The following is a 19948-nucleotide window of genomic DNA, read 5'->3' as shown; positions in this document are numbered from 1 at the left end:
AACAGTCTGTTCTCTTAAACCTCGAGCAGCGTGATGCTGGGCAATTCAAACCTAAGAATAGAAACTTCGGTAAAAAGACGTGGGCGGATTAATAGAATTAGATATGGACACAACAGTGCACAGGCCGAGAGAGAGGGTCCTGGAAAACAGATGGACGGATGTGTCCGTAAAAGGAACAAAACTACTGTGTGTGTGCGAACGCGCACGCAGCAGTGCATGTGTCTGTGGGCACACCGCCTGGCGCTGCGGTGAGTGGTGAGCATCGAGGAGGAGGACTGGGAGGGCAGGGGGAGTAACGTGAAGCCGGTGTGGGGCTAGGATTACTGGGCCGTCTCTATTTCCAGCGCCGCTGTCGTGTGATTCACACCGTGCGACAGCTGGGCCCGCAGCTGCCCCATATATGTAGAAGAGCGCCACAGCTGTGAAGCTGCCAGGAGCGCAGGAGCCAAGCTCATCCCTCATATACGTAACCAGGACTGCTTGCCTGCCTGCCTGCTTGGGCCCCAGCCCCAAACTAATACTGTTACACTGCCCCAAAGGAGCACAGACAGGGGGAGGAGAGAGGGAGGAGAGAGCGGATAAAAGCACAAACACTTGCTGTTGCTCCGGAGCTCTACTCTGTACACTGCACTTCTTTTGCTCTCAAAGTTCTGAACAGACAAACATTTATCTCCCGAGCTCGTGAATCCAGATCAGTTTCAGCAGCTAGATTAAACCTGTCCACAGTCCTCTTTGGAGATATTCGCTAAAAGCCAATTCCCTCAGCCAATAATGGTTTTCTTCTTATAACTACTTAATAAAAGTGACAAAATGAATTTGTCCCACTCCTTACGCCAGAGACAAACTGGTCAGGCAGATTGGGTCTCTCTCTCCCTCCACCACCCCCCCCTGCTCTGGGTGGAATATTCCCAGACGTTACAGCATTCCTGTGCAGCACACACAACAAGGTCATTGTTTACTGCAGAACAACCTGTAACACTGCCTGGCCCGCACTCCATAGAGACACTCGCCAGCGACCCTGTTGCCATGGCAACGCCCCCTGATGTCTCCCTGCTCTCCGCTGCCGAGGCTGGAGCTGTCATAGACTGCGCTGCTCAGTGGAGGAGCGGAGAGGGCTAGACGGAGTTTAGGATGGACAGGTGGGGAACTCTATAAAAAGGTTTATAGAAGTTTTTTTTTTTTTTATGCTTATCCAGGTGTGAGGGAGTAAAACACACACACAAAAACACACACACACACACACACACACACACACACACACACACACACACACACACACACACACACACACACACACACACACACACACTAGCCCGGCCCTTTGCCTTGATGGCCTGGTGCTGATGGTTAGAGGCAGATTTGGTCTGACTGATGAGGCAGCCTGAAGCATTGTGGGATAGCTCTGCCCAGGTCAAGCGAGGCATCCAAGGCAGCAGTGGGGCTGTGGCTCCCCTGGTGCCACGCAACAGCTGTAGCCAATGTGGTGTTGTTTTGTTTTTTTTGTCTAGGGGCGGAAGCTCACGTTTCCTAGGGCTCTGCCAGCCAATCACCCCTCCTCCACCCCCAACTAGAAAATTCCAAATGGAGGCTAAAAACAACGATACGACAACTGTGTCAACACGGACACCCTTCTCCCGGAAAACATTTTTACGGCAACAGGCAAGGGGCTAGCGCAAACACTCATGTACTTAGTCACACACACCGCCAATGCTCACAATGCGATATCGGGTTACACAGCCCACTCCAACACTTGTCATACCTGCACGCAACAGGGAGTAGCCACACCCCTCCCCATACAGCAAATATGAGAGCAGGCTGCCCTGCCCTGGGCACACTCACACTCATTAACTCACAGACTTCAGCTGGAGATTAGAAAGGCATTTTTGGGACAGCTGCCTTTCTTCCACATGCTTCTCATCCTCTGATATCCAACAACACACGCTACATATCTGTTTGGAATCTACTCGTGTCATGTATGACAATACTAACTTTAATTATTGGGCAAGGCAGTATTGTGTTATTCTTTATCTGCTCCAATCAAAATGATCTTATTTGTTTTAGTTTATCAAGTAACACTATGGCCATGAGAGCTCATTGAATGCACATGCTTCCTTGGAGGGCACAAAGGGTTACTGGATGGTTTGATCTCAAGCAATTCAGAGTCCTTTAACAGAGAGCGCTGTCTTCCTTCTTCCTTCTTCTTCAGTGGTCAAAGAACAATGTTCCTCCCACCATAGGGTTTCGGAGACTTTGAAATTCTTCTGGCAGCTCTAAAGTGACCTGAAGGTTACCTCATGTTTGTTTTTCCTTTAATTTGTCATCCATCTGTATGTCCCTACTTAAACTGACTGCTATAATAAAGGGTGAAGTCAATATTTCAGACTGAGTCACCGTCGTGGTTACCTCAGGTGCTAGGTACTCTGGCGTCCCACAGAAGGTTTTCATGGTGGCACCGTCTTTGATCCCCTCCTTACACAGGCCGAAATCTGTGATCTTTATGTGTCCGTCTTTGTCCAGCATAAGGTTTTCCAGCTGAGGGGGGAAGCAGACATAAAATGGACGTTAGTAGCATCTTAAAATGACTCACTGTTTAATAATTTAATTTAATAATTCTTGGAGATGTATTAACCATCTATACCCAAATTCTCTTTATTCTTGAAGGTATGCTATGCAGGATTGTTGGTTACTTTTTGTAAACATGCTCGCCAGTCAAGATGAAGGTAAAAACTAACCCCAGATTCACTCTCGTTTGGCGTTTCACCTCACTTTATTTGATTTTTTTTTTCAGTACTGTGTCTCTTGGATGCCTGCTGCTCACTGTCTGGCACCTGGTCGATACCTTTTTATAAAGCCCTGACCTGACCTGGGCGCTGTTCTGTTACAAACCCATAAATGTCGCAAACACAGAATATAAGAAGAAAATGAGAAAATAAAAGTAGAGGGCAGAGGCTCTGCAGAAAAAATACACTGCCCCACACTTCAAGTGGGTTGTGAGTGAAAGCTGAGAGGGATTACTTCTGTATGAGGACATACATTGCTTTTTAGGAAAATCATGCATAGTATATCTTTAATATGATGGGCTTTCTAGTGGGGCGGAGGCGTATAACAATAAATGGTAGCGTTTCTATAGTAGAATAAACTGATGGAATTAAAATGACAAAGATCTAGATGAATAATCTGTTTCTATCAGCATCTTCTCTTTTTCAACATGACAACTTTTCCACCACAGCTCAGTGTAAAATTTTTCTTGCAAGGGTTAAAAATTCCCTACAATGTGGATGGAAATGTATGTAGTGACTATATGTACAGGTAAACCGACCTACAGGCAGTAAAGATGTGCATCACGCATGTCATGACCTGAGGCTGCACTCATTTTAATATCAGTGTGTCCTCCCTCCCGCTCTGTTTCTCTCTCTCTCTCTCCCTCAGTTAAAGTCACCTGGCAGCTGTAGCTCACACGTGGCCAGCAGCGCCTGGCCAGAGTCAGCACATCCTCCAATCCTGCTACCATGGCATTTTCAGGAGAACCCTAGCAGGCTGGGAGCCTGCCTCATAAACCCAAGGGAGAGAGGGAGGGAAGGAGGGAGGAAGGGAGGGAGGGAGTGCTGTGCTGACCTGGCTGGTATAGTTTTATCAGCTGGAAGTAGTAGGGCTACATATGCCCACTGCAACACCGATAACCTCCCGCAGCCCTCCTAAACCCAAACACGTCAGTCTACAGCATCCATCTCTGATCCCATCTGTAGAGAGTTTTGTTTAAAAAAGAGCAGCTCAAACTGTGCAGTGTCTTTACTTTAGGATGATGGACATTTTCTTTCTGTTGACTAATAGTGCTGTACTGCCAGAATATAAAATTACGTCAATCACGCTCAAAGTGCACAAAAATCCCCCGCTGAGAACAGTGTGCGCATGCTATAACGGGAGACGGTGGCGATGTGTTCAAAGAGGACTTGTGGTTATTTCTGTCTAGCTGCAGTAAGCGTATGGACCGAGCCTCCCTCCAGCTGCAGTGAGGTCTGGAGACTGATCTGGGGGAGGCAGATCAATAAGGCCTGGCCACTGCCACTGCTCTCGATGGAAGCAAACCCTATTTATATCCTGCCGGGGGAGAAATGAAGGGAAGGGGGGAAACTGAGAAAGAGAAAGACAGGAGAGCGGCTGACAACCGGGATGAGAGAAAGTGATGAAGATGCGTCTCCCCACCCACCTTTAGATCTCGATAGACCACGTTCCTTTCAGCATGCAGGTAGTCCAGCGCTGACACTATCTCTGCACCGTAGAACCGTGCCCGCTCCTCTGAGAATACACGGTCCCTTGACAGATGGAAGAAAAGCTGAGGGGAAACAGGGGAGATTGACAGTAAGAGGGCAGAGGGAAGATGAAGAGAAAGTTGGTCAGTCCAAGAAAAACAGGAACACTAACAAGTATTCTTATTCACCTGCAGGTGCAGATTTTGTGATGGTTAAAATGGTTTACCTCACCACCGTTTGCATACTCCATGACAAAGCACAAGCGGTCATGTGTCTGGAAGGAGTATTTCAGTCCCTGCAGACAGAGAACAAGAACGCTCAAAGCAGAACTTGGTGATGTTTTTCAGCGAATTCAAGAGGAAGCTGGCCTTTAAACAGCTGATTGTAACATGAAACATCACAGTGCGTGTTGCAGCTTTGACCCCTCAGTTACATTTTTAAACACAAATGTAATGATAAAGGAATTTAAAAAAAAAACTACAGCATAGTGTTTCCAGTGTGTAAGGTCTTTTCATCGACTGTTGTGAGGCAAACATTGGTCCCATTCATTGCACAGAGCACATCACATTATGTGTTGCCTCCACCCACCACTCAGACCTCACATTTTGGAGGAGCTTTTCACTACAACCCACCTCAGACTTACAGAGAAAGAGTTAACTGATAAAAAAAAGAACGTCCAGTGTGGCTATAAAAGGCCCAACTCGACTGCTGCCTTTGTGCAAACAGCTCTTCAAAACATTCCTGGTACAACTGCGCCTTTTTTTCTGAATGGATGCTGCTGGGTTGGATTGAAGAGGCACCCGAGGATCTGTGTGAGTTAAAATAAGGTTTGGTTTAGGTATATGGAGGGGCTCCTTACTGTCAAGAACGGATGCTTTGAGTTCTGGAGGACTCTGTTCTCTGTGAGTGTGTGCGCCACTTCATCCTGAAAAAAAAAAAAAAGCCACAAAGACTGTTTGTGTAACTCTTACAATGGCTAACCATTTAGGTATCAGTCATTGCTGCACTGCCCTCCCACCAGTGTCTTCCCTCCCCTTCACTTGCTCATTGGCATCCACTCACTTTTGCTACGATCACCTCCTTCTTTAGGATCTTCATGGCGTAGTAGCGTCCTGTGGCCTTCTCCTTTACCAGGATAACTTTGCCAAAAGTGCCTTTTCCCAGGAGCTTGAGGTATTCAAAGTCGTGCATAGTCTGGAGAGCCAGAGGAGAGAAAGTGGCATCTGGTTACAAACAGAAGCATTAACAAACTCATGCTCTAACTAGCCAAGGCACACAATCCTGCTGACAACAACACAGAAGCATTTAAAGCACCATTTCACCCACCATGCAATTTCCACCCCTTTAATGGTTCGGCCTAAATGTGGTTGTGTCTCAGTTAACCTCTGACCCTGGCGCTAAGGAGAATGTTGAAAATGGTTGTGTGGGGGACATCCAATCCTGCAGCCTTGGACCTTTATGTCATGACACATGTGGGGGTTGTGAAACCTGGTAGACATACTATCTGGTGTTAAGCCACCCACGGCTGATGTTGGGAAAGCAGAAAGTAGCTGTGGAGAGGCGAAGGAAGGTGGGCTGAAGTGGTGCAAGTGCAAATAAGGCAGAGCTGGACGAAGGGGCAGAGTAATGGTCAGCGTGAAAGACTTAGGCTGTATTTGAATGCTCTTTTTTGCTTAAGAAGATTCTTAAGTAAGTGATATAACCCAGAAGTATCTAAGTGGCAGCCATGATAAGAGTGTGCAAATTCTCTAACTGCTAATGAAAGGTGCTTCAATGCTTCATTTCCTTCCTCCTTTAGCACAGAGTACACTGGACCATCCTTTACGAAAGGAAAGGAGATAATGCCGTCCCACATTTCCTTGTGGCAGCAACATTTAAAGCGAAGCACCATTCAGCTGTTCATGAAAACACTTCATGCCTATCTTGCATAAATTTAACAATTATTTTTATACAATTACACAAATTGGGATTCATGTGGATCAGCAGTTCTCAAACTTTTTCTGCCATCCTTCAGAAGCTGAAAAAGTTCACCTCCCTCCCCACAATTCTTTTTTAATCAATCATTAATAATAATTGGGGAACAACTTATAAAAAAGGATCCATGTTGAATTGCAGTGAAGTAAAGGTCAGTGTGACAGCATCAACAAACTCTTTTGTTTACTTTCCCTACATAAATCACATTCATTCAACTTTATTTCCAAATTTTTCCCATGGTCATCCATACCACACGTGCACAGGCTCTGTGTCCCCCCCACAGTATGAGAACCACTGATGTGAATTAATATCAGTGGGCAGGAGGGTAAGCATGAGCGACCATTCTCAATGTGACAACTATTTCATTTCACTTTTGTGACTGGTAGCCTATACCTAAACCTTAACCTTTGTAATGAAGTAATATTTTTCACTGGCTGGGTTGTCCACATTTATATAGTCTGAATGAAATGACGTCAAATTGCACAGGGCAAAGTATTTAAGATTATAGTAGTCTATCTTCAGAACATTGTAGTTTTACCACAGCAGACCCTCTTCAATAACCTCTACTGTTGCATAATTATGGAGCCTAGTGTAACTGTCAGTTTCTCATAGCACCACGGTTGTCTTTTTCTAAGTCCTTATGAATTCTCCTTCACATCTTTCTTTCATCACATTAGTTTTTCCATTGAGGTCAAGAGAAAGTGTTTAGGGAAAAGACCCAGGACAATTTTTTTGACGATTTGTCCAGGACATACTCAGGGTGGGGAGGAATAAAGGTGGTTGACTTAAAAGTCTGTGGTGATGGTCACAGAGAGGGACAGCAGAGAGCAGAAGACACAAAGCAGAGTGTACATGGGCCGTACCACTTTCTGTCTGGGTTTGGTCAGGTAGACCTCCATGTCCATGGGGTCCGGAGAGGAGTCCATCATCTCCTCCTCTTGTTTCTGCAGGCCTTCAGCCACTGCTTGGATGGCTTTAGTCCATTCTTCCCTGAGGGAGGCACAGGCAGCAGAAAGATTACATCAGCCCATTTACCATCATGCAAGCCCAGCAGCCCAATCATGTAATTGTCTTCTTATCAACAGGAAGGCAATTTGAAGTGTGAGTTCTGCCAATAGCCAGTGGACCTTGCGCGAGGGCATAACAATGATTGAATGTGTACGTTTGTGTGTGCTGCTACATGTTAGAAAAACAGAGCTGTTTAACTGCTTTCTAGCAACAGGGGCAAATTCTCTGCATGTAAATGATTTGTGTTTTACTGCTTTGTGAGCCGAGAGGTGTGTGCTTCTCGCTTGCCTCTCCTCGGGGGTCTCCACGTGGAAGGTGCGCTCGATGACAGTGGTCCACTGCAGGCAGCGGATGATAAATGTGTTGGGCTTGGGCCGTTCCGTCTTCATCAGCTGGCACTCTGACCACAGCCAGGGAGGGAGGGAGGGAGGGAGGGAGGGAGGGAAGGAGGGAGGGAGACAGCGAGAAGGGCCAGTGTATAGGGGAGCAGAGGGGAGAGACAGACCCACAGTTATAGCCATTTATCTTTATCGCCACCCTAACAGACACTGTCGGCCAATTTGGAAAAGAACAGGTGCACTTTGGTGGAGGAAAACAGCTCCGATCCGTAACTTGTCAGCGCCTTTAAAACTTAAAATTCGGCCCTAACCACTTGGCTATTGGACGACCCAATAGCCAAGTGGTTAGGGAACGTACCACGTGAGTGCTAATGCCCTGAGCAGCAAGTCCCCGGGATGATTCCCTGCTGGCTGGAATGTTTGCTGAATGTCATTCTCCTGCTCTTCCCCAACATTTCCTGTCTACCTCCATTATCACTTTCAAATAAAGGCATAAAAATGCCAAAAAACAATCTTGACAAACAAAATACAACTTACAGAAGTATTTTACTGTTGGGAAGATAGTCTTTTCATAAAGTTGTCTATGTAGTAGATACTTTTGATATTGGTTTTAAGTGACCAGAACAGTGACCAGTGAACAGAAAAAAGGGCTGTGAAATTTGCTTTTGCTCAAGAGGTAGAAAACCTACAACTGCCACAATGCACTGCACCACAGAGCAATAAACCCTTCTGCTGGTGGCCGACGTAAATCAAGCTTGGCCGTTTTGACACAGGAAACAATATGGCAGCCGGCTGGAAACAAACAACCTCAAATTACAGTCAAACAATTTTCCTAATATAGCACCTTTTACACTGCCAGATTTTTGGCGAATGTTGGGCCGTTTTGCCGGCAAGCTGCGAGTGTTTAGACACACAGAGTCGAATTGGTGAGTTGATCCGAGGTGCCCAATTTTCCGCCTCGTAGAGTAGTCATATTGGCGGAACCCTTTTAGTTTAAACAGACCAAGGCGGCCTTCAGTAATGGGAGGGTCTGTTGAAGACTTGTGGGAGGAGCTGTTGATGATGCCGCACGTGCGACCCACTGGTGGTGGAAAAACAGGAAACAGCTGATAGTAGGAATGAACGAGCAGCAAGTAGCAAGACGGAAACGCAAACCTGACAGACACTGTAAAGATGAGCAACTGGGGAGATAAAGAATTGCGCGCCCTCCTTGTCCTCGCAAACGAAGAGGCCATTAATTGTCAAGTGACGGGGACGGTGAAGAACGGGCCAACTTATGAGAAAATCGCAGAAGGACTGACCAGCCGCGGCTTCCCTCCCACGTCACTGTTTACGTCACACGCTGAGCCACACGTTTTGTTACTTGCTCACGCCCCCCATTGACCCGAAAAAGGCACATTCTGTATAAACAAAAGTAGGCAGGTGGCATTTTGCTGCACTCCCCGATTTTGCTTTTATACTGCCAATGCTGAAAGAAGACTGATTGGGCTTTCCTGCAAATTTGCACAATTCCTGTTTAAAAAGGGCTTATGTTTCTGAAAACATTTTAAGCGAGAAATAGGCACCGCAGTAACAGAATCTTGGTTTATATTTACTTAGCACTGCCTAGTTTTACAGTTTGATCAGAGCTTGAAAAAGAAACGCCATCCAGCGGATTCGAGTTGAGAGATGAGCAGGGAAATCTGGGTGCTGGTAAAATGTAGGGAAGTTTACCAAAGCTTCTTTAGACATATTACCCACATTGTTATGATACAAAGCTGGTTGAAAATTGGCAAAGTATCCCTTTAACATTTGGTAACATAGGGTCAGATAAAAATTGGAGTCTGTGTAGTATCACATAAAACCCTCAACTCACTAGCATTAATAAAGACATCAATAAATACAAATTCTAATATTAAATACAGTCAAGTATGTAATTCTACAATTGATCACTTGTTTTCCCCCAAAGATAAATAACGAGGAATGAAATCTTCAAAGTGTTCGTTTTTCTCAGACCAACATGTCAAAACCCAAATTTATTAAATCTACAGTGAACAGCTTAAGAGAGGCTGAAACCAGAAAATATTTGACGTGTACAAGTTTTACTTATTCTTATCATGGAGCTTTTAAAAAGCAAATCATCATCGCATCCTTTCCCTCTGTTTGCTCCATTCTCACACTTTTGCAGCAAATAGTTGTCTTGTAAGCAGTTTGCAAAACAATTACTCACAACAGTCTAATAACTGAATTTAGAAAGCAGAGATTTCCATCTGCACCTCCTTCACATTAACATCTGTTCCCAAATGAAACATGTCAGCAAATATGTCAGAACGTGACACAAAATGGCCTCTGTCTGATAGATGGAGGACAGGGGAGTGGACCACCACTGAGATCCAACATGGCTCCATCAGGCTGAATATGTAATCCAGCTGCAGCAGCCCCGTCAGCAGCAGCGCACCATGTGTCCTCTGTGGTGGGGTCGCAATGGTGACAAAAAGCAAAGCCACCGCTGATGGAGACAGAGCCTCAGAGCGGCGCCCAGATAAATACTTGAAATCAGGCGGCTAATAGCCACGATAACTCAAGAGTGTCGGAGAGGAAACATTTTGTTAAACAAACAGTATGCTGTCTAATTGCTGTGTTCAGTCATCTGCACAGCTTATCACAGCAACTTTCTCTGATGTGAAGATGGAGTGGGCTGGGCTGCTCTGGGCATTTTGTTGTTGTTGTGATTTTCTGTCACAGCATAAAAACCGAGAGTTTGGGGGGGAAACACACACAGAGAAGAAGAATGGCATCCGATGTATTAATGTCAAGAGCCAAACATCTTGCATGCACATTCAGTGACAGAGCTTGCTTTGCCCTGGAGCGGTGCCCCTATTGAACGAAACTTGCAGTGAAGCTGTTGCGATGACACTACAGCCAATTTGCTAATGTCTCTATTCATAATCATTTAGGATGACACACAATGATAAAGGGATACTTTGTTGTAATATAAGGGAGGACTCCCTTTCATACTTTTACCTCACATGCATTTGGGCATGCTTTTCTAAACAGTTTCTTCCTGTTAATGATTACTTTCCAGGGTGGATAGGAAAGACATGTAAAATCAAAACAAGTATGCGAACATATTTGTTACAACAATGCAAGTAAAAACAAGAAAGAAGCAAACAAAAAAAGGGGTAAAACAAGCTGCCAAGAAACAGAGGGGAAAAAATGCAGTGGTTTCTCTGAAGCAGATACTCACGTGCAACAGAGAAGTTATTTAAGGGGGTTTCCAGCTGGTCAACATCTTGCGGTCGCTCTTTGTAGCCAATGAATGTACCATCACTCTTCAGGAGAAAATACCTCGGCCTCCAGGTCTTGATGTATTCTCCTGATATGAGAAAGAGATTGAAAAGGACTGCTGAGTTACAGGAGATGAGATGAAAACAACTTAAAGCAATAGATATTTTCAGAGGGTTTCTGCTCACGCACAACCCCCTAAATGAAACATTCTCAAAATGCTGACCCACGCACAACCATTTTGTTTACATTGTGGTTTCATGATTAATGACAAAACAGTCCTTTCTCTCTCGGTTTTAATTCCCAGAGGTGCAACTCATTTCCTGCAATCTAATTACTATGCTGTTCACTAGTGCTCCCTAAAATGACCACCTTGTCACCGTCTTTCTTTTAGTGTAGGTCAGCTGCAGGACAAATGGTGGTTTTAGTAGGAGTCAGGACCCTTTCCCCCGCCCCGTCTGTCCTCTTTCCAGCAGTCACTTGCTATGGAGACTCTCAGGAAACATTCAAACTGTCCAAAAACTGTTCTATCCTCCTACTGTTTCCTCGAACTGGCAAGGTAGAGTTTAAGATCCAAGATGACAAACACTACCAGGAAGGAAAGAAATGCTCTCTTCCAAAAGAGTTATTGTCTACTTCAGACAAAACTCTTATTTACAGTTAATATTCTGTGTATTTAAAGATGCAGTGTGAGGGATATATAGGAATCTATTGGCAAAAATGGAATATATTTTTCATAACTGTGTGTAGTGTATAATCACTTGAAAATAAGAATTGTTGTTTATTCATTAGTTTAGAATGAGCCCTTCTAATCTATATAGGGAACAAGTCAGCCACGTTGCACCACCATGTTTCTCTAGATGCTCAGTGTGGACAAACCAAACACTGACTCTAGAGAGGGCATTTCATGTTTTTGCAGGACCTGAAGGCTACCATAGGTGGGACGGACGGCTTTCAGTTGGTTGGGATCTGCAACCTCACTGCTAGGTGCCACTAAATCCTACTGGTCTTTTACAAGAGTACTCCACCAGATAACATTGCACTTCTCGAACACTGTTACACTCAACATGAACAGTTTAAAACAAAAACTATCAAAATCAAAGCAGCAGAACCAGAGATTGTTGTTTTATTCTACACATTCTTCTTCCTTGTCAAAATTAAAGCTATTCAATGAAGGCTGGGAAACGCTCTTTGACTTAGAACTTTTTGGGTATGTTCGAATGGATGGCGGCCGATATACAATAGAACGTTTGCATACAGAAAGCATTTGTTTCAGGTCTATTATTAAACACGTTTTCAGTAATTGCAGAATTGTAATTGTCACCCATATCTTTTAAATATATACCAAACCAAGGCAGACTGTGGACGCATCAGTGAAACAAATCAATCATCCTCATGTTCTATGATAGTGCGCCAACTATTGAGCTTCTTGGCAACTGCAGGCCAAATTTTTCCGCACGTGTTACACCCTAATGATAAGACACAATATGATGCTGTGACTTCTCCTCTTTTTAACCATCTTGGTCAAAAATGGTAGTTAAAGATTTCCGCACACTTCCATATATGCAGTGTTTCACCCTATTGCTGAGCTTTCGGTCTATTTGACCTTCATCAGAACAAACATCTGATGAATGTATGCTCTGATGGACGTCAAATAGACTGAAAGCTCAGCAATAAAGTGAAACACTGCATAGGTGTAAGTGTGCGGAAATCTTTTTCTACCACTTTGGACTTATTGATGTTTCCAGCACCTTGCCAAGACCAAGCTGGGTGGAGCGGTGGTTGTTCTGCAACCATATTGGTCAAAACAGGGCACCAACATTAACCACAATGCAACTTGACCGTCAACAGTTCGATTGGAGATTTGCCTGTGTTATACTGGTAGTCGGGTGGGAATCACCAAAGGCTCCACAATACGATATTATCACCATACTTAAGGCACATTACAATATTACTGCGATTTTAAATGTGTTGCAATATGCTGAGTATTGCGATAAAATATATTGCAATATATCGTGATTTATTTCTTTTTTTGAACTGCAAATTTTGTCCCGAAAGGAAAACTTTGTCAACATCAGTTTTATCTAATTAGATAAAGTTTTCAGTCTGTTCATCTAATTTCAATGATTTTTATTGCAGCAAAATGTATCTAGTGGACTCTTATTTGCAATCTAAATAACTGATAGAATTTAAAAAAAAAATCAAAACTTGGTGTCCATTTGACAATAAGATATTGCCATACAAAAATATCACAGGACTATGCTGTATTGATTTTTCCCCCACCGGTCATTAGTAGCAGGTAATGTGGCCTCAATCTGCTATTTTTTATGATTTGATGTATCTGACATTATTAAACAAATACATACAAGGTCATACATACATTGCACCAAATTCATATCAACTTAAAATGCAGAGGATAACACAGTAAAGTTAAATTAATAACTTTTTCTATTGTGGTCCTTGCTTCAAGAAGATGAGGAGCAGCCTAAAGAGCTCACTTCTTTACATCTTCATACACCCAGGGTTTTTATATTATCAAACTTTTCAAACTTTTTTTTGGCCCTAACTAACCTTGCTTCATTTTCAAATTACATCAACTGAGGCAATTTATTAACTTTTGTACAGCTATCTCTGAAGCCACAAATATGTAGTAGTGCTCCCTAGGACCTGTAAAAAGGCATCAAAGCATTGGCATCTATATTTTAGGTTACTGTTTTATGAACCGCGGCCGCTCTTCTGTCTCTTCCCTATCAATCATTTTCTCACACCAGCCTCGTGTTTGCCAAAACCTCAATTTGATTTTCAAATAAAACTTTCCACAATTCCAATTTTCTGGACAACACCCATAACCTCAAGCCATGCGTGTGCATCCCATTCACTTAGACACACCAGCGTCGCACAAATGAATCTCTCGTAGGCAGACAAAACTCAATTTATTCCGGTGATGCTTCAGGAAATGTCGCGCCAGATGTTGTGCAGACGGGGAAAAAAATAGCTTACATACCATAACAAGGCAGTGGCACACAGTGGAGAGGGACTTGAATATTTATACAGGAAAAGTGTAATTTATTTTTAATTACGGAGCCGCATATTAACCCCATGCAGAGCTGTAGCAAGCTGTCCTTAATTGCCCCATTTCCGCTAACACAGAAGTGTGGCGTGTGTGTGTGAGAGAGGGGGTGTGTGTGTCTGTAAGGGAGAGGTAGAAGATCTGTCAATATGAGCTTCTGTTACTCTCCTTCAAACGCACGCTTATGAAACTGATATCAGATCATGCCTGAGACATCACAGACCAAACAACAGCTAGTGATGTCTCGTCTGTTTAGTGTACGTCCTAAAATATTTAAGGAGAGGACAAGAATTTGCAACACTGCCTGAATGTAACTTTAAGATTTGTCACTTTTGTCACCTCAAAATTATGAACTTCCTCTTCCTGCTTCTTATATAAATTTTTTTTGGAGAACGTGATGACATGAGCAGCAAAGTCATACGGGAGATTTTCCATTTGGCTTTTTTTCTGTCAACATTTAAGGTGGAGAGGAAAGGAAAAGGACACTTCAGTTGACCATATGCAGCTGGATGAAGCCTTGTACGGCTGAACCGAATATCATTTTTCTTTTTAAATTTTTTTTTTTTTAACATTCAAAGCTTCTATTGAAGTTTTCAAATGAAGCTTTGAATGTCTTTTGTAATATTTGACATCATCATCACCCCCCCAAAAAATGAAATAAAATTCTCAAACAAAATCCTCAATTTGAAAAAAATCATTCATCAAATAAAATGAGTTAGTCTTTTTATTAAATCAACTTTCTTAATGAATAAATGGAATTTAAGGTGCTGCTAGACCACCCTATTAATACGGGTGCATGCCTTCTTTTGTGTGAGATAAGCAAAGTTTTTTGACAGCAGGGAAAAATGAATTTTGGAAATAATTGCATCTTTTTTTTCCCAATAAATTTGGACTTTCAACACTCTGGAGTTATTGGAAATATTTGGATAATACAAGGCGATCACAAATCCTACGCAGCTGCCACTGGAATGTAGAATAATTCCGATATAATATAATATAATTATGGCCAAATCTTTTTCTGCAACTGTGCAGAGAAGGTTTAAACAGAATGAAAAGACTTGCAAAGAAAAAAAAAAGCTGTACAGCATTCACATGTTAATTTAGAATTTGAATGTCCACATTATGAATGAAGCTTCAAACTATTCGGTACAGCCTTACGCTGGCTGTCTGTACATCGCCTTCCAGCAGAGCATCACACCGTCCACCCCAAAGCAAACATCCAAGTGTAAAAACACCTGATTTACAGCGACTGGCAAGGTGGTGGCACCAATCACCACCACAGAGGAAACATCTGCCCCGGAGCACAACATACTTTAGTCCTTAATCCACAGCAGATGTCTAATATGTTATTACATTTTTCATCATGGCACAGGAGGAGATTTTTCATCTGGTTTTCTGCAGAGTAAGTGTTTTCACACCAAACGTAGCTCATTTAGAAATTAGCTAACTGTAGACTTTGTCAGCCGTCAGATTGCTGTGCTCCCACCTTCCGACAAAGTCACTTGTATTGGTTGTGCGGTCCTAATTAAAACACAAACCGGCAGGAATCCGATTGGTGGATTTACCTCATGTCTGTTTCAATGCAAGAAAATTACTGTGATGAGTCGTTTGTCTGTTTTAAACAAGTCCCACCAATCTACATTCACATCAGTCACCTACATGTGCACACTAGCCTCCAGGGAATCCACATGCACAGCGTTATTTATCACAGGCCTTCAGGAGTACCAGACTTCCTTACTTCAGCATAAAATCTAAATAATCAAAGCACAGAAAAGGTGTCGTTTAAGAGTACATGTAGCCATACAAGTATCAGCTGTTACTGTTCAACACAGAAAATAAGTTGCCCAAATCTTTCACACCGCGGCCAGAAAGTCTCCTGAGCCTTGCGTACCGATCCTTGCTTTCCTCAGCTGGGCCCCAGCTGGTGCCTCGTTCTGTGGTCAGGTTTTGGCTGACCCATATCCCCCAGCTATAGTCCATGCCAGCCCACAGTGAGGACAGTATGTGCACAATGCAGAGAGAGCATAATGAGCCCCCTACCTGACACCATGACACCAGATGAAGGTACATGCTTGTCTCTTCGGTGGAGACTAAAAGTTCTGCTTTGGCACCAGGAACGCAGCAAATCACTTCCAGACTGAGTGAAGACCTTCCATACATCATAGCGTTCAGATCCTAATGCTCAGAGACAGGTGTTTATGTGTACGCATGTATGTGCTTGTGTGTAAATACGTTTGTGTGTGTGTACACACTGCCCTGTGAGCAGTGAGAGGTATTTGTGTGTTAACAGATTAGAGCAACATCCAGTTTGGAAGGCTCCGAGCTTTTTCTGCCAGCTCCACTGACGCACAGCACCCACCAGAAGAAGCATGGGTGGTCATACGTGATGCAGCAGCGCATGGCACAGTGTGTGTCAGCTTGACATTCCCCCGCACTGAGGTGGCCTTGGTCACATGGATGTCGGGAAGATGACAATGCCAGCTCACCGTTCTCAGACGCCAGGCACTTCAAACAACTGTCACTTTCTTGAATTATACAGCTGTATTAAGGACGTTATGTCAAGTCTGCATGGTCACTGGGGCGAGGCCACACAAAACACACGAAGGGGTAAACAAGCTCACGAAGGAATGTGACACCCAAGGTCTAAACACTTCCTGAGATTAATGAAACAGCTACTGTGACAGTGTAACTGCAAAAACTGGAAAAAGGGACAGTTCACCCCAAAATCAAAACAGAGTGTTGGAGATGTTGGCCATAGAGATGTCTGCCTTCTCTTGAATATCATTGAACTCTGTGGAACTTGGCTTAAGGTGCCAAAAAATACATTTGAAAAACTTGACAGCAATGTCACTTCTTAGAAATCTTGTTAGTACAGATAATTCACAGACATTATTGTGAGCAGTTTCATGTAGGAACTATTTTATTTTTACCAAACTCAATGTCACTTCTTAGAAATCTTGTTAGTACAGATAATTCACAGACATTATTGTGAGCAGTTTCATGTAGGAACTATTTTATTTTTACCAAACTACACCCACCAACCGCACAGAAGGAAGTGTGCTTCACTGATGGACGTGAGGTTCGTGTTTGTGACAGTGCAAGATGAAAACATCAATGACATGCTCATCAGCTGAGCTGTAACCAGTTTGGGTTGTATGGTGAAGTATAACACAGTAGTAGTTACTTTTCAAAAGAGTAATGCATTACTTTGCTTAAATTACTCCCTGTAGGAAGTAATTTGTTACACTACTTGTTACATCTCTTTTGCATTATTCAACAACATAGCCTGAGATGCACTGCAAGACTTACATATGCCCACATATCAGCACAAATAAGAATCAGGAGAATCAAGATGGCAGTTGGCTATAACTGCCTCAAAATAAAATTATATCAAAAAATAAAAGGTTTGGCTCTTCTAAGACTGCATAGTACAAATCTTAATTGCAACAAAATAATATATCAATAGGCCTAAATAAAACAAGAGACTAGCCTTCCTAACAATAAAAGATGAGAGTCTTAAAAGGAAAAGAACACAATTAAATGATGTATTAAGGGTAATCAAAGGGACAAACACACTCCAACAAGCTCACCTGAGTCGCTCGGTCACCAAAACAATAGCTTTAGAGTAGACGAGTCAATTTGACGTGTTCAACACTAAAACAGTGGTTATACTTCATGAGGAGGTGATCGACAAATTGTTTTTCCTAGAAGAGCATCTCCACAGGCGCACTGGACAGCGTGCAGGTTTGATTATTTTTTTCTATCCACCCATTAAGCATATAATTGAAGAACTTGTGTAACGCTATAAAGGATGTAGGACAAAGGACTGTTTGATTAGTAACTGTAGTGTGATTACTAAATTTAGAACAGTACTGGTTACATTACTGCGTTACTGGCAAATATAATGTGATAACAGCATATTAAAGCCAAATCTGCCTGTAACCTTAGCTAGCTCAGTAGTGGTGAATGAGCTAGCAGTAACTGCACACTTCCTTCTGCGCAGTGATCCGCTTGGCTGCTGTAGTTCATCAGGAAGACAAAAGTTCCTTCATGAAACTTCTCAGAACAAGGTCTGTGGATTATCTTGTGTAAGCGGGTCATGATTTCTGGAAAGAGACTTTTCTGTTGAATTTTTCTTATGTATTTATTGAAGTACCACAGGCCAAGTGCCACCTAGTTCTGTTATGTGCAAGAAAAGCCGGACAACTCTATAGACGACATCTCAAACACTTGGCAACTCAAACCAAAGCAATCTAGCAGTGTTTTCACTGATGCTGGAATTTGTAACATCTATGCAATACCTTGAAAAATAAAAATATTTGACACCATTTTTGATACCACAGGGAAAACCTGACATTTAAATATAAATATAACACAGCTATAACATGACAACGACGACTTTTCTTTTCTTGGTGAGTAGCAGAGAAAAGCTGAATGACTGTAATAAGCATTAACAATAATGTCACACATTCTGAAAGTAATAAAGTTCAAGTAAAAAACAAAACAAAATTGTGCTGCAGAAGCCTCTATGCAACCAGAGTGAAGGTGACAAGTGACAAGAAGACAGCACTGCGCGTGAATGAGAGGAGGGGGGCTATGGGGGCACTGCAGCTGTGTGTGTGTCAACTCCCTGTCGAGAAAGTACAATTGATACTGCAGAAAATGAGCATTAACAGTTTCAAATGTTCAGAGTCAATATGTATTAATAAACTCTACAATTTATTCAGGACTGATAAATAGCACCACAGGTAGAGGAAAAATATGCATATTTGATTTTGAAGTGAACTGTCCCTTTAAATCACAGTTCCCACAGGTGAATGTAAAAAAGCAAAATTGTTTGTGTGAGTCTTTTGTCATCGTTTTCTACACTGACACACATCTTTCACAAAGACTGTCACAGAGATGCGGCACCAAAAAAAAAAAAAAAAAGAAGCTACTCCACATCTGCAATGCACATCCTTCACTTGCATCTGCTCTTTCTAGACAGGAGGACACTGCAACTTCCTCGTCTGAGACCACAAACCAGGTCACATGACAACAGTGGAAGCAGCTACATCCGGTTGTCTGTGTGTGTGTCTCCACCACTCTGCAGTGCAACCCCCCGCAAACAGTCTGCACTCAGAGAATAGACAACAAAGATGACCCTTGTCAGCTTCCTATTTACACCCATTTCCCCTTCTACTTTTATTCAGTTCTACTTTCCATACTGGGGCCTTTTTTTCAGCACTGACACAACAAGAAAGTGAAACTAACAGCTGTTGGGAGAGTAAATGTGGAACAGCATTAAATTATATTACACCTGTGATGTAGACCAGCAAATAAATCAACACTAATCACTATTAACTAACTAAATATTATCCCTGCCCTCGATATTTTATACAACTTGACTTCAATGCTTTGCAGAGTAGACCTCAAATACATCCTGTGTACAGACCGCTGACAAAAGACAATGGGGCTCATAACAACACAGGAGAGCCTTCTGCTTTTAACTCAGTTCATCAACACTGATGTAAACTAAAACCCGTTTGATGTCAACGTGTTCTCCAAAAACAGGAAACTGGCCAACAGACAGACCGACCACAACCTAGATAAGATAAAACCCCCCTCAAGTGTCAGGTCTGCCTGTAACTGCCGAGACACACAGACACACTTTGCTGCGAGGAAATCCTTCTAACGATCTGCGTCCCAGAATCAAAGCATTTCTAATAAAAGTCAAGTGTGACAGCAGACATGTGGCTGAACTCAAGCAAATTAGGGGAAGGATTTGACACCAGATGAGAGATGAGAGAACTAGAGGGGATGAGAAAGCTACGCAGTGTGCAAAGAGTTGTGCTGAGCGGAGTGGTAGTGAGACAGATCACTACATATGTTCCCCACATATGTAGGACTGTGAGTGGGGGTGTGAGCTCAACTGAAGTGTGTATGAGCCATGCGTACTGTGTATGTGTGTGTGTGTGCATGTGTGTGCATGGGAGGAGCTGTCAGGGCCTGATAGAGTGTCTTTACATGACAAGCAGCTGCTGAGGTCTGGGATGCGCGCTGGG

The 19948-nt window shown here is 43.0% G+C and overlaps 1 protein-coding gene across 2 annotated transcripts in view; it reads right to left on the bottom strand.

The window, feature by feature from the left end:
• Positions 1–19948, bottom strand: part of akt1 (v-akt murine thymoma viral oncogene homolog 1) — a 39213-nt gene that overhangs the window by 5712 nt on the left and 13553 nt on the right. For both annotated transcript variants that reach the window (XM_050061480.1, XM_050061479.1), the window contains exons 3-10: positions 10797–10925; positions 7521–7632; positions 7088–7214; positions 5313–5444; positions 5110–5175; positions 4477–4545; positions 4208–4333; positions 2404–2532 (exon numbers count right to left, since the gene is read on the bottom strand). In XM_050061480.1, the coding sequence (XP_049917437.1) occupies positions 2404–2532; positions 4208–4333; positions 4477–4545; positions 5110–5175; positions 5313–5444; positions 7088–7214; positions 7521–7632; positions 10797–10925 (890 nt within the window). The remainder of the gene's footprint in view (positions 1–2403; positions 2533–4207; positions 4334–4476; positions 4546–5109; positions 5176–5312; positions 5445–7087; positions 7215–7520; positions 7633–10796; positions 10926–19948) is intronic.

Source organism: Epinephelus moara, chromosome 14, assembly GCF_006386435.1.
Source record: "Epinephelus moara isolate mb chromosome 14, YSFRI_EMoa_1.0, whole genome shotgun sequence".
Taxonomy (NCBI): Eukaryota; Metazoa; Chordata; class Actinopteri; order Perciformes; family Serranidae; genus Epinephelus; species Epinephelus moara.
Note: the sequence above shows the minus strand (reverse complement) of the source record. Positions and strands in the feature narration are given on the sequence as shown.